Here is a 26987-nt window from a genome sequence, read left to right on the forward strand (position 1 = left end):
GATTACATCAAACTGGGTGCTGCTTGTGTTCTTTTGTTGGCAGCCTCTTATTTTTGGAAAGGAGTTCAATAAAACAAAGCTCTTCCTTAGAAAAATCCCAATTAAAAAGTTTCTTGAGCATCCTCTTGAAGCACATGAGTAATTGCCCTGATGTCAATATAGTTATGCACATGCTTCAAATTGGAATTAAGAACTCTGAAGAGCTGTGACCAAAGTAAAACTAGATAAAAAACATACAGGAGTTATAGTGTTTCTGCCAGTTAAGGGACCTGCCTGCTCTCAAGCTTTGCAATAGCTATCTGTGCTGTACCCGTGGGTCCATCTGGCTTCTGTCATAGTTGTTGTTGTAGTAATGGCACTGTCGACTGGGTGGGCAAGTCAGAGACTTCCAGTGATGTTTTGGAGGCTGACTGGAAGTTTCACATCAGACCAGCCACGGGGGTACAGTAACACTCTGCTGAGCCAGGAACAAGTGACCTGTCTCTAAGTCGGACTTATTACTGAGGGCTTAAGCCCTGTACTGGCTCCAGTCACACAGCCCTGTCTGGAAGCTGACTTGTGGCTGTCACGACTAAAAATCCTCTGTCTGCTTCTAGGGTGCTGGTGTGGATGTTTCCAAGCACTGGAAAGAAGATGAAGTGAAGAAAGAGCTGGGTCTAAGCCCGTCTGAGCTTCTGGGCATCCTTGCTGTCACAAAGTGTCCTCTCCAGTTTAAATCAGATCCTCCAGTGTCCTCCTGGGGCCACATGCACTCAGCCAATTCCTTTTGTTAGGTGCAAAAAAAACTCCCATGCAAAACCTTCTTCCTAGAAAACTCTCTCCTGCTAAAAGACGAGTACACCTTCACCTGCTTCAGTGAGCTCACCAAGGTGGGAGTCTACAAGAAAATAACAACCTTGATCTATATTTACTCCATTTTAATAGGGACTGTCTGTACCTCCAATAAAGTCTTCTGTAAGAAGAGGATTGAAGTGATCTGATGGTAACAACTAACCTGAATTTGCTGCACAGCAGAACATTAAAATCAAATTAAAATCCACAAAGGCTAAAGGATTTCCTATTTAGAGGTGACAATTCAAGACTGTTGTCCTGCTTTGCAGAAGCAACGCAAAGAAAAAAATGGTCTAAGAGAGAGATATGGAATTTTAATGCCATTTTACCAGCTGATTTGTTTTTATATAATTTATTGGGAAAACATAAACAAAACCAAAACCCAACCAAACAACAAATATTAGTCCTACTACTGAGTTGTCTTTTTACAAGAAACAAGCCAGGACCTCAACAATCAACCTGATCATGAGGCAGAGCACTTCATAAAGATCCATGATAGTGAAAACATCATAGACTCAAACCAGTGAATCTTTAACAAAACCTGCAGCCCTGCACCTTCTCACATGACCACAAGAAACAAGCATATCCTCAGTGAGCACAGCTATGCTATGACATATAGCTATTGCTGGGTGCCAAACCAGGGACACGCTTGTGTTCTTTGATGCCATTGCAGGTTGTCATTGAAAATCTCCCCAACAGACAGTCCCTGCTTTGGCAAAATAGCGTGCATGCATCTCCTGCTCTCCCCCAACAAAACCTGCCATTAAAAGCCAGTGTGATGAAGCAAAAAGCGTTTGGATATGGAAAAATATTTTGGTTTCAAGCTTCCAAGAGGCCTTGTCATAAGTAAGGAAAAGAAAAGAGGTGTTTGAAGAGGGAAAATACATTGACTGCTGTCTTCATACAGTCACATATAAAGGAGAGTCTAAACTATGGAGGCTGTATTTTGCACGTACACCTAACATATTTATTGAAAGGTTTCTTAATACACTTCATGTTGTCTTCAGTGCAGCACCTCTTTCAAAGACAATTTGATCCCATTCCTTAATTTTCAGTGGAAAGGATACTGCTCTGAAGACCAGAAGAAAGAATTTTTCAAAGATATTAGAGATACCAGTGAAAAATTAAGTACACTTCATAGTTCTTCAGGAAGGTTGAAGATTTCCTGCCTGTACCTTAGATGGGGCAAAAAAGGCCTGGATCAAAATCACTGAATCTTAGACATTAGCACTATAACGTCCTAGAAAGGTGACCTACCCCATCTCTTTGTCACTAATTCAGGAGTGCAAACCACTTGCTACAGCTTAGGGCCACCCTGGGTTTTGGGTTTATTGGGAAATCTCTGGTGTGAAACAGTTTTAACAACAGGGACACTTCTTGTCTCTGTAACAAACACTTACAGTTTTATATTTCTTTTTCTCAAAGAACTATCTAATGGAAAAGCCAGCCAGTAGTGGAAAATATTTCCATTTTTAGAAATATCTCCATTTTTGTTATTGGTAATAGGCTGGGATTCCAATGAAACAAGCTGCTGCTTCTGATATTTTTGAGACTGTTACATGTATGAGAACTTCCCTTGGAGCATCAAGCTGGCTCCTTTCCAAAAACACAAAGTACATGAGTCTAACAATGAGACCTTCGTTCAGATTTGTCTAGGTCCTCATTCAAGCAAAGCTTCCTTGGCTTTGGTTGGGTTTTATCTACACAGAGAAGTTAACTGTAACTGAGCAAGAAGTGAGCGTGAATCCTTCTATTAATTTCTTGGGCTTCGGAAGAAAGAAATTGGGGGTTATTTAGTTGTTCAGGGAGACATATTTACATAAAGTTATTATGCTGGGATGAAATTGGATACAGACTAATACCGCATGAAGAATGAAGAATGCTTTGAAACTTTGCAACACAGAGCTATTGAGACAGACATTATCCCAGTCCAGTCACCTGGGATTAAACTGCAGCCCAGTCCCATCTGTTAATTGCAGATTTTCTTCAGCCACCAGAAATGCTCTCTTTGACTGAGCAAGTGGGATCAGGGCAGCTGCTGGCTCTCCTCTAGTGACCAGGAAGACTTTCTAGAGATGCAGGATGCCCTTGGGGTGGGGAACTTGGCTTATCCTTGTTAAGCATCCTTCCACCTCTTTTTCTAAAGAGACACACACACAAATGGTTCCCGGTTTATGTGTGGGTGTGTATCTGTGCGGTGTGGCTCTAGCCAGAGGCCTAAGTGAAAAAGGCAGAAGCTAGAGAGTTGCAGAGCTGAATCTTTTTGAGGGTCTACAACACAAAGAGAGGCTACAACCACAGCTGACACCTCCTCCCCCATGCAGTTACCTGTGCTAGTGCTTTGTATCCAGTGGTTCCCATAACTCCTCAGTAGGGACGATTAGCATCCTTTGGCCTCTTCAGCTGCACCTTCAGCCTCTTCATGCCAATCTGGAATCCATTCATAGCCTGGATAGCAGCTTGGGCACTGGCTGGATTGTCAAAACTCACAAAACCTGTCAAAACATGAGGCAAGGTGGGGGATTTAATGAGCTGAAGGGGGCCAAGGCACGTACATGCAACGACCACTGAGAATGAACATGGGGAAGAGGGTGAGGGCAGTGGGTGGTGGGTAATTAGCAGGTAGGAGGGTGGGCGGGCAAGCAGGAGAGTGAGGAGAGGATGGTTGCCAATGAGGGACAAAGGGTAGGAAGGGTTGTTACAGATCAGTGTCCCAGGATGCAGTGTCTGGTCTGAGTGTCAGTTTGGACACAAGACTATGTGAAGCACGGGGATCCAAATGTTCGTGCTGCAGTACCAGCACATACAAAATTTGGGCCACCTTTGAGCTGGGTGTCAGGAAATGGGATGCATAGTCTCAAGGCACACTGTCTGGCTCTTTTTCCCTTCACGCTGACTGGAGTAAATCTTTCGGCCCTCCTTCTCTCGCTGACATAACCTTTCCTTTGCCTTCCAACGTTCAGGATGAAGGGAACCTGATATACCTACTGCTACTTCCTTATTATGAGAATATAAGTAAAATATGAATTTAATAAGTTCTCTATTATGGTATTCACTGGCATGAATAGTTTACTGTTGGCCACTTAGGCAGTATGAAGAGCTTTATTAACTGGCAATTACTGTAGACTTTATGTCGACTCTGCAGTCGAGAAAGATGAACACTGCTGCTCTCCTAACATGGTTTCTGTAAGTAGTTTCATACCTTGCCAACAAATCATCCAATCAGCCATGGAGCACATCCAGAAGTAGAAACACCCTTAGTGACTGAATATTGTATCTACAGGCCACCTAAAATGACATGCTTTGTCTCAATGGAAGACTTGGTCTCTGGGGAGCAGAAGGGCCAAGAAAGGTCAGAACCACGCAGGATGCAAGGCATCTAACACATTCAGCTTTGGGGAGGGTTTTTGGTGTGGGTTTATTTTCTATTCTTCTCTCTCTCTCTTTTTTATTTTTATTTTTTTTTAATGTTAGCTCCAGAAAAAAAGCTTAATTTGTCCAGGCTGTATATGACTTTAGCTGGAGTGACTGTGGGTCTGAGACATTAGTGAGGCAGAAGGTCATCATATTGTATAAGAATTACCTCCTCTACCTTTGTCAGAAACGTCCCTGTGTGCCTACAACATTTCTGAGCATGAACCCTAAGTATGACTTGCCTGGACCAGCCTGCACTCCAGACAAAGCTATCTGTTTTCCCACTCCTGCAAAGCTCTGGCAACACAAATCAGCTCTAGGAAGCCACTGTCTCTCAATAGACGGGCCGAAATGAAGACACAGTTTGAGAGCCCCTCAAAAAGCTAAGGCTGAGCGTTTGCTGCCAGGCATGGCTTACTGCATTCAGCAGTATCTCCTCTCTGGTCTAGTTCCTCCTTGAAAGTAGGTCTCACAGATGATGCTGGGTGGCTTATATTTGAAAAAGACATGCATACACATGCACATATATGCAAGCACACCTTGTCACTCTTGCATTAAAGCTGTACTCCCTACCTTTGGCTAATAACATAAGTTTATGAGAGGTCCGAAAACCTATGGTCTTAGTCTCAAAGTGAGACAACAGGTTTACTGAGTATGGCAGGTGTGGTTTTAAGAGAGAGGCCAATGGGATAAAGAGACATCCTTGTTCTTCCTCTCCTCTTGAAGCCAAGGCTACAATTAGCTGAATGTCCATGCAGGTTTCCTGCCAACCACTTGGATGAGGAGGTACCAACACTGCAGCTCTGAACATGTGAGCAAAAGTGTTGCTCAGGCCTCACAGCAGTCATCAATCTCTAGACAGAAAGCTGAAGAGTTGTGGTGAGTAATGAGCTGGGGTATTGTTCAATGGCAATGGATTTCTCTTGCAATCACTTATTAGCCAGTGAGCACCTGGTAACGTTCCCAGTTTACATTTGGCTAGCTGAATAATCTATCAGTCAACAAGGTCCTATGATCTGATTTCAGGAAAGGAGCAAATTAAACACCTCCTGATTTCATCTGAGTTGACTTAGTCTTTAAATACTGCTGCAGGCTCCCTTGAGCATCAACTTGGAATTTGCTGCCTAGCTACTTCACGTCTTTGAATATAGGATGTGGTGAGAGACTGTTCTTTTTAAAATCACCTCTGGATTGCTAGTACTACTGTCCAAGACCCGTCAGCTACAACTATAACAGTAAACTAAAACTGTGCCAAGGAAGTTCAGAGAAACTGGAAACCAATCATCTGTACCACTGAATTTTCAGAAAGGTCCTTGACATAGATTTGGCTTGTGCTTAACTCCAACAATTGCTGGACAAAGTCGGAGTATTAGCACAGAATAGAGGCCATTTTCAGTAGTTAGCTTGGATGTGGCCATGATATTCTGGAAAGTAAGAGAATTTAATAGCCTGGGTGTAGGCCATTCTGTGCCAGCTGGTCCCAGTGCTAGGGGCAAGTGCCAGGTATGTTTACTTTACTAATGTATACACAGCTACCAAATATCAAAGCTGACTTGGCTGCAGCTGGATAATTGCCTGTATCATGTCTTTAGAGAATCTAGGTTGCCTGTGAACTTTGATTTCTACTCTTGTAACTGGTCCTGTTGCAATGTACCTACTGACTAAATGTGCACATCTAGAGTGTGTCTAGACATGCACCCATTTGTGAGCAAACTCCCTTGAGATCTTAAAATAATCAGTGGAGGTCTAGCTGATATGGTTGAGTGCAGGACATGATATCTCTCTCCTTTTTTTCAGGACACTCCAAGATGCGCTCAAATGAATCAAGTCCTGCTGGCTGTTTAGCAGGGACCAGTGCTGACTGCAATGAAGGTTGGCACCTACTTAGTTCCACAGTTGGGACTGACACCTCAAGGTAAAATGTTGTTAACTGGCTAGTGCTTGAGCGAGTCAGTCCCCAGAGCGATGTTAATTGTTGAATGAAACACCTAATGCACACAAACCCCACTGAAAATGGTGCCAAGTGTGATGGCAGTGTATTATTTGTCTATTTTTGCCAAGGGTAGACCTTTATTTGGGTGATAAGCCTTGGTGCTGGGATGCTGATACAGTGCACCTCTGAAAGAACGTTGCCTTCAGATAAGCTCACAAAGCTACACTACTTTTTATCATCAATTTGCTTTCGAGATGGAATTCTTAGGCCATTTCCTCATTCTGTGCAAAGCTGCAAATAATACAGCATTTTAACAAATGGGACTAATAAGAGAGATCAGAAGTGCATTTGCTCACTATATTTCATTTAGACCAGATAATGAAGCTGAGAGTTGCACTCTGATGCTATTGGTATTAGTTGTCTACAGATTTGGACCAGATTTGGATTGTTTATTCTTTTCCTCCTTAATTGTCCTGATATCCACTGCTGTAATAAAAAAATCTCCAATGGCTAGATGTGGGGCAGGAGGTTTGGAGAGAGGAAAGGAGGAGAGCAAATGCCACTAATCGTGCATTTTCGTTGTGAGCACATCCTTGGGACAGAGCAGCTGATTCCTCTGGCTTTATTTCACTGTTTTAGTTTCAGGGGGCTTGATAAGCTCAGAAGTTGTTGATGCATTCATCTCTTCTCCTTCCTGTTATTTACGTGGAGTTGTATTTCATGCTGTTGAATGTATTTGGATGGGCTTCAAAAGGAAGAAAAGCTATGGTTTATCTTGAAAGTTGAGATGTCACAGTGATAAGGGATATATGGATAGACAGACAGACAAACTGTGCTGACAATATTGTATTCCTTTCTCTTTTCAGATCAAATACCTAGTGGTAGATTATGTGAATTTTTTGTTGTTGTTACATGCACTATTGGCAGCTGACTGTCTTTGTTTCTCCTTGTCGATGTCAGCAGCGTTAATGGCACTATGTCAGATTTAAACCTATATGACTAGAAACAGAATGTATGTACTGGGAAAATAGCTTAAATACTTGCTTTCTGAATCTCTTTAATTTTTGAGCCCATGACTATAGGGCTCAAAGCGTGATGGTAGTACTACAGTTGCTCAAGAAGCTATCTGTGTTTTGAACACTGCCCCTGCATTGTCATCTACACTCTTGAAGGACAAAAGAGAAAGGGAGAGGTTAAAAAGCTTGAAGCTGTTTCTGTGCATCAGTTAATTAATAATCAGAGAAATATATGTTCTGGTCTGAAGATGGTTGGTAGGAGGACAGGATTTTGTGATAAATCTATTTTATGGGGGGGATATTTTTTTTTTTTTTTTCTTCCCAGGGATTATGTAAAAAAGCTGTTCTAATACATGATTTATCAAAGCAGCAAGGAATGAAGAAATCTGCTAGGACTGCATTTCAGGGCATCTAATCTTCCTGATTCTGCACAGCATCTTCCAGGAAGGTACTGACATTGAAGTCCATGACTTCTCCTGACCTGCTCTTTTCCTGTATGTCTGTGTAAATGATTATTGGGCAGAAACCGTGGTAGCAATTTGGGTGTGCTTTGGTTTCTCCTCGTCTCTGCCATAGGAAGTTTTGGTACTGGGTCATGCTGAGGGATCTTCATGCCCTTCTCATGGCACCAACATGATCACCAATAGCTTTACGTAACTGATGTTACTCAAGGGCTATATTTCTGTTTTAATCAGCTGAGATGATAAAGAAGGAAATTAGCAATCTATTCTAGACGGTTTCGCAACTGCAAACTTTTAATTCACAGTGAGTAGAGTCTCTGCATGGCCATGAATTAGTTTGTGCAGTAAGTGCAGTCCTGAATGAGCACGTCGTTAGGTTCCTATGGATCCCTAATTGGTCTTTCTGAGTTTTCCATTTCTCTTTTCATGCTGCAAGGAGAATTAGCGGTTAATGTGCAAAACAGCCTTTTGATGATCTGCTACCAGGTTGGAACAACATGTTGCCTCTCTTCAGCAGAAGCTTTCCTCTGGATGGAGCCCAGTGTTTGGTGACTACACTGAGCATCCCTTAAATCTGAAGTGAGGACCACAGTGAATGACAGGTCCAGATGCAAGCTTTTGATCCAGACTCCTGAACTGGGGCAGATGGTCCTACAGCAGGTCCACACATGTAACTAGGCTGATTACAGGCAATGGAAAGGAAGAGAGAAACCTCAAAGAAGCAAATATTAAACTTGTCTTAAAACTAAGAAGACTTATTTTATCCATATTCCAAATACTTGCTGCACAAAACTGCAATCTCAGAGATGCATTTTGCAGGAGATTGCAAAAGGAACAAATAGACGTTGATGCTTATTAGCTTTTTTTAGGCCATAGGTACATTTTTGTGGTTCTGATTGTCAGTGTATTTGTCTGATTGCAATGAAGGATCTTTCTTGGAACTTCTTGTTCCTCCTTGAAAGTCACTAAGGAGAGGACTTCATTCTTCTGAACTTTTTCCTCTTGTCATTCAACCCATGTCCATCTCACAAGAGGGTAATGAGAATAACAAAAGAGCAAGGATTTGCCTCTCAGCCTGTGGAAGGCAAATTCCCATGGGGTGAAAGAGAAGAAGCGCCATGCACGTGGGCTGGGTACTAGTGCAGAAGAAGTCCAGGCCCCCTGCTTCCTTTGCATCCAAAGTGTTACTACCTACGACAAAAGAAGGTGGCTCAACCAGGCTACTAAGATGGAGGAAGCTGCAGGAAGCACTGGCAATGGGTTAGACCAGGGGCCCCGCTCCTTTCCTACTCCCAAACATTTGTGTTAGTAGTTAAGGAATTAGTTATTAATATAATTGGTTATTAATATAACTGTCCCCTTAGTACACGGCTTCCTTGCTTCTGCTACTAACCAGTGAAGGGTGAGATCTAGTAATGTCAGGGAGACATGTTCTACTGGGAAGGCAATGATGAATTGTTCAAATCACGGGAGTCTTCTCTGCAGGAAGGATGATGGGAGGAGCTCCCACCTTTCTCTCATTGGGACCTAACTGTCTACACCTCATCACTTCCCTGTTTCTTCAGTCCATTTCTTTCCTCAGACTGCTCAGTTTCTCTTTCTCCACATTTATTAGCCTTATCAGAGAATGGAGGCTTTCCTTTAATTGGCTTGCAAGGTCTTTACCTTGCTATGTTCTTTACACAATGTACTAGCTGCTGTCTCACAATTTCTAGTGCTGTAAAGAATTTCAGGATACAGTCTGTATGTAAGTAGCTCTGTAATGTATGTGTACATTGGAAGCTATTGTATTGTACGGTGATTTATGGGTGCTCGAATACTCAATAAAGTAGTACGTTAACCGATCAAGGGCATAGCACGTCAGCTGTTTCCCGGTGTCTCATAGGGTTGGGTGACTTTTAACCTCCCATTGATGTTTAATCATGTCCAAGTGTGAAATGTCTACGCATTCCACCCATCCATCCATCCATCCATCCATCCATCCATCCATCCATCCACCCATCCAAGCAATCATCCATCCAGCCACCCATGCACCCATTTTTTTTAATGTATGGACAGCCAGTAACAGACTACTATGCTAAACAACTACTATTCAGTATTTGATATCTGTGGGACAAGATAATTGGAAATTCAGAGTTTCCAAAGAATTGGCTCAGAAACTTGCTGAACCATTAATGTTCATTTTAGTAATTTATGGAATATTAGAAAACTTTCAAAATGTTTCAGAAAAAAACCCCTATTATTAATTTTAAAGACTGTAAACCAGATGACCTGGTAAACTTAGATGATCTCTCGTAAGTCTATGAAAAACTATGAAAATTTTGCTATGAGGTGATATGGCAAAGAATTAAAGGGATTACAATTTATACCAATAATCATGGTTTCATGGAAAATAGCAACTATCAAATGAATCTGATTTCATAAAATTATAAGTTTGCTTCATAATCTAAGTTCTCATAGAGTATATCTAAACTTTTCTAGAACATTTGAGAGAGCCCTTCTTTATAGAAAATGAAATCAGCCCACATCAAACTTTTTAAAAATTAGAGAATATATAGACCACTAAAAAAATTGTAAATTGTGACTTATAATATTGAAGCGTTTCTAGTAGGCTCCTCCTGGAGCGTGCTGAAAGCTCTGTGCTATTCAGTTTCTCTAACATTACCTGAAAGACATCTGAAGTAATTACTGCTAAAATTTGCCAATCATATAAAAATGGTGAAGTGGTAAGTAATGACAGAAGTAAGTCATATTGACCTGGCTCACCAAGTAAGCTGGTCTCGGTTAAAGAGTGTCCATTTTAATCCGACCAAATTCAAATTTAAGTATCCACAGGAAAAAATGAGTCACTCAAAAAGTGGAAATCCTCACTAGAGAACAGTGTTTATAAGAAGAATATGCATGTAATGATAACAGATAAATACATGAGGACTAAGGATTATGTTGAAATACTCGAAGTCCCAAGACTCCGTACCATCTCAGGATGAAGCCAGTCTCTGGAGAATATCCTCTAGAATTAGCAATGTGATGCTATCTCTGAGATAACTCAGGAAAGATCCTTATTGGAATTCTGCATTTAGTTCTGATTATTTCTCTACAGAAAACAAGTTTTAAGAATTATTCAGAAGTGCAAGAATAACTCTGTGTCTGAAAATGTAATGAGAGTTGCCATAGTTTATCAAAGAGATAGTTAAACAGTCTTCTGACCATAGTCTATAAATAATTTCTAATAGAATGTGAGTTTTTTTAATATAGGAAAAAAATAGAGCTTGATGATTTTTTTTTTTTGTATGGAAGCAGACGTTTGAGAAATTTAACATGGAAATAAGACACTGAGTCTGCATTTTTTAAATAGTGAAGGTAATTAACTATTTTGGAACATCTTGTTTAGCAATAGGGGTGGAGCACCTATCACATGAAATCTTGATTAGGATATTTTCTAAAAGGGATGCTATGACTCAAGAAGGAGTATTGAACCTGTCACATGAGCTGAGGTGTCTGTCAAATGTTACTTCAGAGTTCAGTCCAAAGGATCAGAACAGTCCCTTCTGATACTACCTATCTGTCCATCTGTCTGTCTGTCTCTCTATTGTTCATTTCACATTTCAGATATTTAGAAAATCACTCTTGCCTACTGATATGTCATGAACTGCGGTAACAGTCATGATAAAGGTGACAATTGATGTTAATGCCTTATAATAAATGGCCCCAAAGTGTGGGCTGCGGACCACTGAGACAGCTGACTGGTACTCGTTCTTCATCTTGCTTCCAGCTGAGAGAAACTGAACAGATGGGAAGGGGAGATTAAATGAAGAGTGAAAGTAGATGGCATGATTAACTCTCTCTAAAGGTCAGAACACCCAGTGCAGAAGGTAGCTTGATATACATGAGCATCTTCCTTATGTCACCTTCCCATCTTCCTGTGCATGAAACTACTTCTATACATTGTGGCAGTGTGAGCTGTAATGTACAGAGAAGTGGTCCCTGTTATAGTGCATTGTCAGTCGGATGGTCTCCGCATTAATGCCTCAAAGAAGTAGTTTCATCTCTGAAGGAGGTCGAGGAATGTAGATGCTGACCCTGAATGCAGTGATTCAAATCAAGAAGGACTTTACTTCCTGTTCCTCCCATGATTCTTCTCTTTCACAATCCGTTTGATTATTTTGTTTTATTTTATTTTATTTTATTTTATTTTATTTTATTTTATTTTATTTTATTTATTTTTTTTTGACTCACACTAAAAGCACACATTTAAGATTCAGGATTAGACTAGAATTTGAACAATTCAAGATACTACATGGGCAGATCTGGGCTTTTGACTTATATGTACATCTAGATCCAGGGCACTATATCGGGACCAACTTTTTCTAAAAAGAGAAAAAGAAGAAGTAAAAATCTCATCTAGAAAACCACAGCAGATTTCTCATCCTAAGAATGGAACCAACACTAAAATCTTTTTTTTCCCCTGTCAACAAAGCCTGTCTAAAGGGTGAGCAACTGTTTGATGCTGTGGACTGTGGTTTTACCTGTTCTGCTAAGTAGGAGCTGAAGTCATCCAACGAATGGATGGAAAAGGTGAAGGATTTAGGCTTCAGACAGTCTTTGGAGATGCCATGGATCAAATATTGGACCAGTATGCACACACATCTTCTGTGAACAAGAAGCATTATGTTTTTTCTAGAAGAAGCATAATGTTCCAACCCAGGTGATGATGATCTTCCTCACAAGTGAAAAACTAGGCAGTGACGAATCACTCATAGATAAGTGAATGGTATTTGGTCATTTTTTTCATTATGATTAGAACCGAAGAAATTTCCTAACTGCTTTCAGAAATGTAAGCAACTCTTCTTGACTTGTTTTCTGAGCCTTCCTTGTAAATGTTTGATGTCATGATGTGTCAATATAAGGTTTATGGGGAAAGTACATGGCTGGAAAAAGCAGATGAACTTTTAAGGAGACAAATTATTCTGCTAGAGTAAAACCAGAAGGAAAGAATGAGCTTAGTGTAGGTTTTACACAAGTTATGAGTAGGATCTAAGTAGGTGCTTAGTTAAGGATGCATCAAGAGTGTTGTTGAATGAGGATGAAGGCTATTTTTATATTAGTTTTGTTGTAGTTTTACAATATAAACCAGACAAAAATAACTGCTGAAGCCATGCCACAATACATTCCTTATCTTTATTTCTTTGCTCTCAGGCTGTCTCTTGGATCCCACTCAATTTGTGGCTTCTTGGTAAAGAAGTAATTTCTGAAGAGTGCAGCTACTGAAATCACCAGTTGTCCTTAGTCTATAGGATACACACATCAAAAAAGGTGACCTTCCTTTTGATAATGTTTCGTAGTGGGCAAGTAAATTCCTTCCTGGGCTAATTAAGAAAAAAACCTGTGCAAACCCAAAAAAAACAACAGACCAAACCAAACCAAACCAAAACCACACAAACAAATCAAACCAACAAACAACAAAAATCAAAATCCAAAATAGGAAAACTAAGCAGGAAGGTGCACTGTGAATTGTGCTAGTGACAGTTCAGTCCTCTCATAATCCAGGGAGTCTCAGAACAGATCCATTCTTGGTGTGGCAATTTACAGAACCTCCCCACCTTGCTCCTGCTGATCATTACTTAGATGGACAACTAACAGTCTCTCCCCTTAGCATCACTGCACACCTGGTACCTCATTATAGATAGGTTGAGGCAACCCGGTAGATAGAGGAAGACCTGAAGCTTCTCTTGTGGGACAGTCTGGAAGTTTCCCTTCGAAGCCAGAAAAAGTGATCCATAGTTTTATGCCCACGCTTTCCAAACCGATACTTTACTTTCTATGGAGGCCACTGTGTGAAAAACAGCTAACAAAACTAAAAGTCAAATAAACTGAAAAAACCTTCTCATACACAGTGAGCCACTTGGAAGAGAAAAAAAAAAAAAAAAAAGACAAAATCTCTTAATATCTTGATCGTGAGTGTATGAACTGGCACAAAACTATGCTGGGTACCAAGAGGAGAAAGGAAAGAGTTGTGTAAGTGCATTTTATGCTGAAAGACGACACATGGTTCCAGGTCCAGGCAGCTGTTACGTCTGTGGTCTTTTCAGTGCAAATGTAGGACCTCTGTGTTTCAGCTCCCACAACATACAGGGAGATGATCAGCTGACTTCTTTTGCCATCAACATCAATGAGAAAAAACCACTTTCCTATTATAGTGTAGATGCTGATAAATTGCTGTGGGTCTACCAGCAGAGCATTCACCATTAATGGCCTTCAAAAGAATATCCCGAATCCTGAAGATCTCTGTGAAGAGCCTTCTTCAGTCCCTTGGAACAGTAATAGTCAGTCTGTGGGAACTGAATCGTATTGCCTAAAGCCTGATCTAATTCTGCCTTCCAGGGCCCCTGCACAGTGACCTGTCTGAACTCTTGATCCACCCTTGAGTGAGAGATGGCAAAATATGCTTGTGTTTTAATTACTGAAATAAGGGGAGTAAAAATATTGCTGGAAAACACATTTATGAAAATGCATTTGATTAGAAAAACTGGAGACCTGAGAAAGGCAGGAGAGTTTTGATAGTTTGGAGGGGGATCTTAGTTTGTAAGAGTGGGCTAAAATGTGAGTCACCCCTAAAGAAATGACTCTTGCATTGACTCCTAAAATCATGTAGCAAAAATTCTTCCCTCACAAGTATTTTTAAAAGCTCAAAACCACAATAATACTTCTGGAGCTTGTTCAGCCGTGTCAGGAAATGCACAATGACCAGGCTACATACTTAACATTTACTGGAAACCCTTCTAGAGAAGGATGTTGAAAGGTCGTTAGAGACGCATCTTTAGAACAAACATATAATTTCACCTTTAAATGGTCAGAACACAATCAGATTTGTAGGTCATGTTGCCAAAATGGGAGAGAAGCCATTGTCTGTGAAGCAGCCAAAGACAGCAGCTGCTGTTAGATGTCAGATGTATCTCCTCCCTTTTATAACGATAAAATATTTATAGCTAAATATCAAGCGGACTGAAGCTCAGCTAGTGGAAGGGGCACAGTCCCATTGTCTCTGTGTTTTCCATGGGTTACAGCACTGAAGCTCTCATTAGAGATGTGCCATAACCTGCAAGGAAGCCCAACAGCGTCCTGAGCTCTACTAACATGAGCACAGCCAGTCAATTAGGGAAGCCATTACCCTTCTCTACTCAGCACTGATTAGTCCACACCTGGATGTCTATGTTTGGGCACCCACTCTCATAATTATAGGAAAGACAGTGACAAAGTGGAGTGGGTTCAACATATGGCCATCAGGATGGACAAGGGTTGGAGGACTTGCCCTGTGAGAGCAAGATGACAGTGGCGCATGGTGGCACAGAAAGAGACAAGGGGCATAAATTGAAATAAGAGAGATCTAGACTGGATATAAGGAAAAGCTTTTTTTTCACCTTGAAGGCCAGAAAGCATTGGAGCAGGTTGCCCAAATTCAAACCACTTGTTCAGTGGTTTTCATTTTTTTTTTTTTTAATAATTTGCAGATATATTTGCTGCTGCAGACATATACATGTATAAATGCATACATAATGCACATACCTATACACATGTGATATATTACAGACCAAGGACTGGGGACAGTGGAGGTGAGGTTGAATTTGTTTGGAGATTTGAGTAAGATGAAACCAGAAAAGGTCAAGAAAAGTATACCCGTTTTTACATAGATATGAAAGTTGTTACCGTGATGGGAACATTTGAAGATATTCATCTCATCTGAGGATCTTTGTTTTGTTTGTTTTGGTTTGCTTATTTGAAAAGGGAAGATATCACATGCAACAATACAGTAAAACAATGATAAGGTTGCAAAATTAAGCACTTGAGTTAGAAATGCGAGAAATGATGTTACCTATAAAATTTTAATTCTGTATTGTTTTGTACATGCATCAAGGCATTGCTTCTAACTACACATTTCTGTATTTTTCTTTTTCATGGCATCCTTGTTTTAATTACTGTAGAGAATGAATAACACAACAGGGTGAGGAAAATGGCAATGTATCAGACACATTATTGCAAGTGTTGGAATTTAGGCAGTAAATAAGGCAGGGAAAGGATGGTTTTGTAGTTGAACAACCAAATGCTGCCTTGGAGAAACAGGAATCAATCCCTGTTTCTGCCATGACATCCTAGCTATTCTGGGTAAATCATATCTAAAAAAAATCCTTAATAATATCTCCAAGGTTACTTTTTTACTATAAGAGTAAATAAAACAGGGCAGGCTCTGCATGCAACTGGCACATCATGGCTTGTATCTACATGACTAAACTTACCCTTCAATATAGGGCGGCCTTGTCTGTACTGCTGTCTAGGGACAGTGCCTGGTCCTTGTTACTGCTGAGCCATGTCCGAGCCATGTCCGAGCAGTGTCCAGCCATGAGTTAATATTCATGGCCCAAACAGAGCCAATGGCACACAAACGTTAAAAGGATATGGATAGTTATGACACAGTGTTTGACCTGATGTGCAAGAGCTCTTAACTTTGCCAGTGAAGATGAAGATTTAGATGTGTTCCTCTTCCCTTGGTGCTCAGTGTGTGACCTGAGATTTCCCTGGTAGAAAGGCTGCTGCCTGTACCTGCATCTGAAGTGAACATAAAGATAGCACGCCCTGCATTGAGCTGAATGGGAAACACTGAGTTTCGGGAAAACAAGCAAACAGACTGATCAGGCTCGTGGCATCTCAGATTAGGCATTCAAGATTAATAAACAGTTTTGAATATCTTTCTATGCCTCATCATCCCCTTGGTGAAATGAGGACACCACGAGCACTGTGAAAATGCCATTACTTAGCTCTGTGAGACTCTCAAATGCTCTGCTGGGAAAGGCCTTAGGAAAACAGATGAGGAAGTAATAATAAATTCATATTCATAGCAGGGTTTGAATATTGTGCAGGAAGGAAGGCCTGAGGCCAAGCACAGAGATGTGAGGATCTCTTGAACAGCTGCTCAGTAACTAGCTAGCTGACAGACTTCAAAATGCTAGAAGAGCGGTCCTGTGCAGTGAATGAGACAGAGGAGACAAATATAAAGAAATTGCAGGGGATCGGATGGGTGGTTGGATGAATGAATTGATAGAGACTCATCCATTTTACGTCTCAAATTTACCTTGCATGAGAGAGATCTTGGGAAAACAAAACTAGATGTAATCGGTAGCCAAAATGCTGTGATGGATCTGCAATCCCACAAGAGAGGGATGTGGTTTGTGCTCTGCAGATATGTCACCTTGAGTTCAAAAATGGGCCTGCTTGTTGGGAGTGGTCATTACTTCTGGCTTCTGAATAGAAACTCATGCGCTGAATGAAAGTAGCACTGGAGACCCTACTCTGGCATTTCTACACACGGGGGTGTTCACGTTTGAAACTAGAATGTCCTTGGCGCACATGTAGGACCAGCCATATACGTTCTGAGTTCATCTACTCTGTCTAATGTTAAAAGTTTTTTAGAGGAGGTGGCAGTAGATACCACACCAGAGCCCAGTCAGGTTCTTTCCTTGGGTCCCAGTGCTGATGGATTGATTTGAAGCCCAGACCACTAAGTTTTTAATCTCCTTAAAAACTCTCTTTTTTTCTCTCTTCTTTCTTATGGCATTAACTCTTAACTTCAGTCATTTCTTAGTCACATAAATGCCTGTCCCCCTCTTGAAGGTCATTAAATGAGCAGGCACAAATACCCTGCAATAATGAGTTCCTCCATCTAATTACACTTTGAGTAGAAACACTTAAAATGATTGTGTAAGTGTACATGTGAGTACATACGTACAAGTATGTCCATAACCTTTAAACATACTCTGGATGGACTACGTCTGTCACTTGTGTGGAGAGACAGATAGAATAGTGATAGACACATGAACAGACAGATAAATAGAAGATAGATTCTGCTAACATATTCTTGTCTAATAAATTGTTAAGCTACAAAAGAAAGCAGAAATCTCTGTGTACAATGTATAGATTTTCTTTAATGTAAAGTATTGGGAAAAGACAGAACTGTTCCTTTAACTGGAGAGCTGCAAACAGCTGTTCCTTATGCATACATGCTTGCTTGGTCTGAAAGTTTTGGTAAGTCAGTGCATAACTGACAGTTAGATTTATCTCCCCAATAAGCAATCAACATTATAATAAAGGAAAAATGCTTTCAGTGCACCTTTGAGAGTGCATCAGAAATTAATCTAAACATCAAATTAATTATAGTTTGTAAATGAATAGTGGCTCACAGCCCTAATACTTCTCCCGCTCCTCCTCCTCCCCCTAAAGCCTCCCCCAACCAACTGCAATGGCTGGAGGTGCTGTGCTGTGAGTTTCATAAACAGCTTCTTCTCTTTCTCAGTCACACAACTCTTTCCTTATCAGCTGGAAAAGAGTTCCATCCGTACTCTGTGGACCTGAAGTCTCAGAGCCTGGCAGCTTTGGAGTATAACAGAGAATAGCGAGAAAATAATAAACTTTTGTGTCTTCTTCCTCTCTTCTCTAGGAGCCCTAAACACCCCTCTACAGTGTTTTCCTCCCCTTGGCTTACTTTCCAACTAAACTGGACCCCTCATGAATCTCTCCTTGTCTGTCTGTCTGTGACAAGTCCTTCAGAGTGGGGAGGACCACAACGAACCAGGGTTGATCTGAACTGGAACATCTCACAGGTCAGGCACGGTTAACGTGCCTGGAAAGTCATTCCCATGTTGTCTCAACTCAGGCACTCAAATTAGTGACTTCTTCCATTACCCTCTGAGCTTTGGTCTGTAGCCTGTAGCTATATGGGAATGACAATCTGATACTGTTCAGGGATCTGAAACAGACTGTATTGACACTAGATCACACGAAGTAAAGGACATAGCCTAATTCCATGGACTACAGGGAGAAAGGCTTGGGTAGAAACTTCTCTCACAACATTTGGAATCTGGTTAAAAGTGAAAAGAAAAAAAATCAGATTTAATCATAGTACTAGTAACAGCATCAAGCAGAGTTGCAACTATCTCTCAAGTGCTTTCTAACAGTTCCTCTATCTGGTGAGAATCTTCCTCTTTAAGAAAAGAAGTATCAGAAAAGAACCCCTCCAAAACCTTTGAGCTGATATATCACTCTTCTCATCAATGGATCCTGAAGCCCTGTACAAAGGACTCAGTGTCCTGTTACAAGAAGGGGAACCCAAAGCACACAGCTAGGATGATCCATGATCACCCATATGGTGCGGGAACACATGACTGGTATTTCATACCATTGCGCCACCTCACTTCTGGACCTGCTCATTTCCCTGGATGAACTTAAGGAGTGTTGATTTTTTTTTGTTATTTTTTTTAATTAAATAAGAAACTGCCAGATTTGGCAGGGTGTGCTGGAGGCACATTTTAAGTAGGTGCTGAACAATATTTTTCTGATGTACCTCAGGCTCCATTGTTCCACTCCTATGCCTTATGGAGTGTTGCCAATGCACTTCAGACCTGATCTGCAATGCCCCTGGTCCCAGGGCCCCGCATAGCTTTGCCAGTGCCGTAGTTCCTTGATGCTTCTTTCTATTTCAGCTATCAAGTTGAAACTCTGTAGACCATCACTACCTGCCTGCTGCCTTGCATCTCCCGCCCCACCTTCCTGCCACCACACTGCAGTCTTGAATGGCCACAATGTGTTTATAATAACATGATAAAAGCTCTACCCAACCCTCAGCCCTTCTCCTGAGCTTCACCCCCTCCTGTGTCCAATGTTCATTGCTTGTCTCACCTTTAATCTCTCTCCTTTGGCTCCCCTGTTTCTTTTCATAAGCTAACAGCCAGAAGTTGTTTAGTAGGGAAGACAAATGTAATTAACTACTATGGCCCTCATCAAGTGATGTTACTTTCTCTCTTTTTCTCAGCTTCAGGAAAGACTGTGTGTTTTTTCCAAACGGGGATGCCCACTAGCAACTTTCAAGTGGACTCCCTGCAGGAATCTGGAATGAAACTCAATGTCCATATTGTACCAGGAGTCAAACAAGATATTTCCTTCAGACCATATAAATGTATGGTCTGAAGAAGCCCTCACAGTTTGTAGTCAAAGCTAGATTGCTCCTTGCTACGTTTAATGTGGGATGTTTCTAAAAGGGTTGGAACATCCCTTCTGCTAGTGTGAAAGTCCATCTGGAACGCACAGAAAGGGAGGAAAATATCGAGCAGTTGTGGTTGCTCACACCTGTGGTGTCAGACCATGCCAAGCTGAGTGGTGTCTCTGTGGGCACAGGAGAGGTTCTTCGCAGCATCCTGGAGCTGCTGTCCCATGGGGAGAAAACAAAGCTGCCACACCAGCAGGTATGGGGAGCAAGCACATGCCAAGCAGACACATGTGGGGGACTAGAGGGACGCATAGAGCAGAACTGGCCTGACACTGTCGTCTGCTCAGTGGTGTGCAAAGAGCTGGCAGATTCACGTGCCCACTGCTCTCAGAAAGAGGTGACTGAAGGAATGAATTTTCAAGTGCACCCGTAAAGCAATTCCTCCAGCTTTAATTTATCTACATCTTATTTGACACCTTGGGGTAATCATTTGGCCTCTGCTGCTCCATCCATGTCCTCGTTTTTCTAATTTCTGTCATGTCTTCCTAATTAATATTGCCCAAACCTAGCCTTTTTTCTCTCTTCTCTGTTAAAACATTTTCCTAGAACACGTCTGTCTCTGCATTTGACTGGTTTAACATCTCCAAATGCCTTCTTAAAATGTGTCTTCTGTGACAACAGTGAGTGCTTCTGAAATTAAGACTATATAGTAGTGTCACCCTACAACAGAAGCAGAGGTAGCCCTGTGTGGGCAGTGTGAAAAATGGCTCTTCTCACATTGTCTACTTGCCTTAGTGGCCTTAGCAGTGCCATTTTACTGGAGTTTTCTTTTTGTCTTATACACAAATGGGTCACATTTAAATTATTTGTGTAACTGAGATGGGAATTATCACCAGTACCATTGAGACCAGCACATAAACGTATTGCATGTTCTCTGACATTTAGGATATCTACACACAGAAGAACTTACACATATGCAGTGTGAAGGTGAGAAACCCAGTGAAGGCACAAACACAAGCAACAGCATCCTGCAGAAGCTGATGTTCAGGCTTTGGCACACCGTGCCTCTGTGCCTCCTAGACCAGCCTGCCATGAGAATGTAAGTCACTGCATTCAGGGAGTACCTGACTAAATGTAATTTTTCCCCAAGTGAGGCAATGATTCCTGCTGTGGCCTTGCCATTTCACTGGGAATGAACAGCATGGCCCAGTAGGAGAAAGGTGCTGGTTGTCAGAGGAGTGTGTGGGAGGATGCTACAGGAATCAGCTGGGCATTAAGGGAAGGACTAGTGAGACAGGAGAGAGAAAGACAGGACGGTGAAGAGCTCTGAAGTTGAAATCAGTAAGTCTGAATGCGAGAGGGTGGACAGGGCAGCGCCTGAGGGGAAACCCAAGGAGACACTGATCTGGTTGGTGCGATGAAGGCTCAGGCCATGGAGATAAACAGGGTGTTGGTGAATGGGAGGGAGAAGTATGGTCTGCAATTGGCCATGTTACAACTGCAAAGGGATAGGGGGAAAATAAAAGCCAGAGGTTTGAAAAATTGTGAGAGAAAATGGAGGATTTGGGTCTAGCCTGGATGTGTGCAACAGAAGAAAAGTTGAAGGTAAAGAAACATCCCAATTTAAATGACCTTTTTTTTATTGAGTGAGAAGTCAGGGTTGTTTCTCAGGCAGTCTTACACACTACAGCAAGCAGTCCTGCTATGGAAAACAATAGACATATTTTGAGATTGGTCTTTGTTGTAGCTTCCATTCCTTGCTGCTCCTTGTCAGCCAGGAGGCAGCAGACTCTGAACTGGGAAATTCAAAGGCTTCCTGACCACAGAGTGGTTTCTTCAGAATGTGCAGGTGATAGTGGCAGGGTCATGGACTCCCGAGACCAGAAGAAAGGCTTGTGGCTGATCTTGCCTTCTTATTAACACTCCAGTGGCTGCTCCTACACTATCCATGCAGTACTTGCCAAAGGAGATACCTTTGTGCTGGAAATGCAGGGCAGTATTAAGATTCAAATGGGAAGGAATAAAAATCCTATTTTGAGATGCTGTTCTACTGACTCATTCACTTTGGGGCAACATACAGGTAGTTCGACAGTCAGACAAGAGCAGCAAATGAAGTATTTTCTGTTCCCATGGAAAAAAAATCATGGTGACATTTTTCTCCATAGAATTTTTAAAGTTTGTCTAAAGCAGGACTTTTGACAATTTCTCGACAACCTGGGGCTAGACTCTGTTACAGCAATTTACTTGGGATCTGCATAGCAGATACATTTTAAAAGGTCATATAATAGTGAAATATCTTTCTGGGGCCAGACAGAATTGTCCCCCCAGGCTACCAGTTGGAGAGCTCTAGCTGGGTTAAAAAAAAGCAAAACAGAATGTAAATGCTATGTTTTTACATGTCAAGTTTTGGGAAATGTTTAAGCAGAAAAGGAAAGAGTTTTCTTACTTTCAAAGTTGACAAAATCCTTTATTTTCCTTTAGGAAAAATGGGGGTTTTTTTTAATTGACTTTCTGAACAAAAAATTATAATCAGCGTCAGCTTCAGTGGACTTAGCAAAACAAAAGAAAGGCCTGATTTAAAGTTGAAGGTCAGCAGGGTGTGAGGCTTTGAAGAGCAGCGTGACATACTTGTGATAATTAGCTACCTGTACTTTTGCTATTTCTGTCCTTCTGGAGCTGATGCACATGGCAGCATAGTCAACATGTTTGCCTGAGACTAAAAGTCACAGCAGGAACTCAGCTCCATGGAAAAGCAAGCCAGAGAAAACTGGGACTTAACCCCCAGGACCCAAAACTGACTGGACTTGGATATTTGTGTCTCACAAGCTACTATATGGGGGCTAAGATCCATTAGCAATGTCTAGTTCCTGCGTTTTCTTGCTTGTGTGTTTGATACATCCGAAGGACACCTTCCTGCTTTCAGGCTGGAATATCTCACCACGAGTTTTGGAGGTTACTTCATCAAACAAGCTGAAGTTTTGTTTCTCCCAGTAAGACTCAATGTTAAGAAAAGTTTCCACTAAGATCCCTCAGTTCCTGCTCAGCTATCAATGACAATTTCACAGTGCCTTAGAAGCAGCAATAAAGCCAGTCCACAATCTGCCCCACAAGCTAGGTGTGTGCTGCTATCCTCATGAAGCCTTGTAGCCAGAAAACCTTTGAGCTATGGGGAAAAAATGTGAGTACCTGCCCACAAGATACTTTCCCTTACTGGACTTGGCTCTCACCTTAATTCTCTATTTACCTTTGGCTTCCCACTTGTCAATATGTGGACAACCAGGTTCAGTAGTCCGCTGTATATTTATGCTAGGAATGGCAATTTCATTGCCGAAGGTCCATTTCTAACATGTGGATATCCTTGAAGCACTAGTTATCAATGTCACCTAGAGCTATGCTGTTCTGCTCATCTTCTTATGAGCTTTTATATGGTTAAAGCTCTAAAAAGCAGGTGGGCTCTGGAGACAATGGGGCTAATTCATAATTTCTCATTTAAATTTCCCAACTGCCTGTTCACACCAAACTCTTTTGTCCTTCATTCCTCTAGGGCTTGAGAGTGCAGAAACCCAATGGGTACTTGCAAAGGGGAATGCCGTGTTCTCTTACATCAGGGGACAGGTTTCCTTCAATCAAAGCAGAAAATATCCCATTCAGACCCTCTGTGGATCTCTGTGTACAGAGAAAGGCCATGAAACTCTTGGAAGTACTGTCTGACATGCACCATAGCTAGCAAGGGATGAGGTAACAGTTTTGGGAGGTGGGCTGTCCAGGAGGGGGAAGAGGAAGGCAGCACGGAAGGGAAGCATAGTGTGGAGACTGAGAGTGGCTTTAAATCAAATCAAACTCCAGCAAGTCTTAGCTCTGGAAATTTGCCTGAGAGACAGTCCACAACATCTGCAAGTAACAGGAAAAGAAAAGCAATAGTTTGTCCCGTTGCATTTCTCAGGAAAGGTCTACAAACAGCAAGGGATGGTGGAGAACCAGAACTTGCACATCCCAGTGGTGGGCACATGTATGGGGGAGATCCCCTTTTCACCAGCTGCGGTGGGATCAAGTGTGGCAGGCTGCCCATGCTGCCTCACTGATAGAAGCGACCCTTCACGTTAACACCTTTGCAAGCAGCAGGATCGTACTGAGACACTGTGCACACACCACATGGCTGTAGGCTGGCTGAGTCCTCCATTTATGAATGCAGCTCGTGGTGTCCCTGGCTGGTGGCTCATGGTCTGTGCTCTTTCCATGCTCTAGATGTTGGGGCTGAGCTCCCAGCGAGGCCAGAGCTGGGTGAGTGTGGTGCAGCTTTAAAAATCACCCTCTTAGCATGGCCTGGCAGCTGAGGCATAGGGTTGGCTCGGTCTATCTGCATCTGCTCTGGGGCTGGCTCATGTCCAGAGGGCTCAGAGCACAGCTGCCTGCAGTCCACTGAGCAGCCACCCCCACAGGAGACCAGGCTTTCAGCTGATGTTCAGCCCTTGTCCCCTTACAATTTAATGCATTACAGCTGCTGGGAAGCTGCCCCCACAACTCTGTTTTTCCTTCGACCCCATGACCTGGTTTTCCTTTTCTTTGGGTACAGAAATTCCCCTTCTGCCACATGCTCCCACTGCTGATCCCGTCAGCATTTCACCTTCCCCCTGGCCCCTTCCATTTAGCTCCAAGTGCTCTAGTGTTTTCTGTGCCCTCCCCACCTCCCTTTCCAAAGGGGGGTATTTTCCACCCCACCACCAGCAGCCACAGCACCCTGCTGCTGGTGAGATGCCAAACCTTCACCTCTAAGCAGTGCACACAACTCTGAGCATGAGACAATTAGGAGAGAAAGAGGGAAGGGGGAAAGTATTGACAGGAGTAAGTTGAGAGAAATCATAAAGCTTAAGCAGAAAGAAAGCAGTTTGAAAGGTAAAGTATTCAGAGAAAGCCCTCTCCTGGATGAATCTAATTGTTTTGTTATCTTTACCCACCAAAGCATTTACTTTGGTTTGTCGCCCGATCCACAAACACTTTCGAGGAGATGACATTACCGAAAGGCAGGAACATCTGCATCAGCTCAGCATCCCCAAACTCCTGGGGCAGATGGTAGATAAACAGGTTACAGCCCTCTGGTCCTATCAAGAGAAAAAGAAGACCCATGAATAGAGAGAAATAGGATACGAAAAAGCACATTGTTGAGATTTACTTTGGCATCCCCTCTCTCTGAATGGTGAGGGGTCACCTCTAGGAAACAGTCTGTAGACTCTCAGGGGAACAGACAAAGCAGAAGACCAGGAACTCGGAAAGTCACCTAGAGGCTATGCTAACTTCATTAACCTTCCCAGGACAGACACCAGGAAAAAAATCTAGAGACACAGGCATGCACCAGCACATGTGGCCATGGAAAGACAGAATGAAAGAAGAAGAACAAAAAGAATTAAAGAATGCGGTTCATAGTTTTTCTTTGCTCCTCATAATCTCATTTAATCTGTAGGGTTTTGGGTGACCTATGCTAATCCTTGGCTCTTCTCAGTGTCTGCATGCGGAAGTTTCATTACTCTTCTGGTATCTCAGTGAAGACTGTGACAACAAGTATGCACAAACCCACAGGCTCTATTTTGTTTTGTAAAAATTTGCATTCAACGCCTCAGCTCAACTCAGCCTGAAGACTCCCCATGATTTGGACAGTTTGGCCACATGCCTCATTGCAGAGGATTCTGCAAGAGAGATTACAGGTGGATTTAAATCCAAATTACTAGACCAGAGGAATAGTCTTTTTCTTTTTTTTTTTTTTTTTTTTCCCTCGGTGCTATAACATATACTCTTACAGACTTCATAGGGTGTCTGGAAAAATACCTAGAGAAAAGTCTGTAGTTGGAATACGCAGTTTTGTTAGAGACCCTCAGAAATATTTCTGTTGAAACTGTATTTTGGGGCAGAAGAGGGACAATCTGCCTTTAGTCATATAGGCTAGAATGAAACTTTTCGATGTGACTTTTATTTTTAAGCATGCTGCACTTGAGCAAAAGTCAAAAGGGAACAGGCATGTCCAGCTGGTTTTGTTGAAAAAAATAAACATTAAAACTCCTTGCAGTGTTCACTAGCAGAAAACTGTAGTTCAAGGAGGCAGGGATTGTTTTGTTCATTGTCTTATTTCCAAAGGTACTTCCAGCTATTGCTCAGGTCTTCACTGACCTCGACGGGTAACTCCAACTCTACTTTGCTTGGGGGGCGTCGAGATGAAGGGAATACAGTATGAGCTCCTTTCCACAAGGGTAAGAGGACAGAGGGGAGGAAGGTTTCCTCCTTCCCCAGACCCATGTGCCTACAACCTTTTGACCTGACTCAGGCAACTTTCTGCCATTTATGTTTGGGGTGCAGTGTGGGGAAGGAAAGGGTTTTTTAATACTCTCATTTTCTTCATCAGGGCATAATTACAGTGTCATAACACAGCAAATTACAACTTTGCCTTTCCTGTTAGGGAGAGGAGTTCGTGTAGATGCTCCCACATTTTATTAGCCATTACTCATCCCCCCGGCTGGCAGGAGAAGTACGGCAAAGTCAGGATTCTGACAGATGCCCATTTAAAGCTCATTAAAATTCCTGGGCCTCAGCATGATTGAAGTCACAGGCTCTCCGCATTTCCTTTTGGATTAATGGAAAATGAAGCCCTAATGAATATTTGCTAAGCACAATTTTCCCCACTAATTTGCTAAAAGGACTGTCACGAAGGAACAGCTGATCCTTTGCATCTTGTGCATTTCCTAGAGGTCATGAGGATGGTAACAGGGTTTCTTCCAAATGGGGGGGCTAGTGGTACAGTGGGATAATTAACTAATTAGACACCCGGTCATCTGCTTAGCTAAATTACTTTTGAACCTCAGTGGCCCACAATCAGGCTCCTCTGTTTTATGCGAAGCATTTCCATCTTCCCTCCACCTCCTGTCTGCCTTTTCCTTAGTCTTTTCACTGAGCAACCATCCCCACTCCAGTCCTTGCTGTGGTTCATTTCCACACAATGTGGAGTTATTGGCATGATAAACTAAATATGAAACAGTTTGAAAATGTTAAACAAAAGCCGACCCCCTTAGGTGTCTGTTAGAATTGAGAAAATTCTGCCCAGGAGAAGATCGTGGTCCAGAATAGCAGACAAAAATTCATTCCTTCATCTGAACATGCCCCAGAGCACCACTACTGTGGGATTTGAGATCCTCATTATAATAGAATGGGTAAAATCTTGGCTTTGCTGCAATTAGTGGCAAAATTCCTACTGACATCACCAGAGCCAGCAGTTTGCTCTGTAAAACTGGCAGATTCTGTCAAAAATACCAGCTGCA

At 42.0% G+C, this 26987-nt stretch overlaps 1 protein-coding gene across 20 annotated transcripts in view; it reads right to left on the reverse strand.

Moving 5' to 3' along the window:
- Positions 1–3198: 3198 nt before the first annotated feature.
- The window catches only part of CELF4 (CUGBP Elav-like family member 4), a gene marked incomplete at both ends in the record, with an annotated part of 683534 nt that continues 659745 nt past the window's right edge, over positions 3199–26987 (reverse strand). For 9 of the 20 annotated variants that reach the window (XM_080362002.1, XM_080362003.1, XM_080362019.1 and 6 more), the window contains 2 exons: positions 3199–3326; positions 24702–24785. In XM_080362002.1, coding sequence (XP_080218128.1) covers positions 3199–3326; positions 24702–24785 — 212 coding nt within the window. Of the gene's footprint in view, positions 3327–24641; positions 24786–26987 lie in introns of all 20 variants that reach the window. The other 11 variants (XM_080362012.1, XM_080362009.1, XM_080362010.1 and 8 more) reach the window with 2 other exon arrangements.

Source organism: Nesoenas mayeri (assembly GCF_963082525.1).
Source record: "Nesoenas mayeri genome assembly, chromosome: Z".
NCBI classification, from domain to species: domain Eukaryota; kingdom Metazoa; phylum Chordata; class Aves; order Columbiformes; family Columbidae; genus Nesoenas; species Nesoenas mayeri.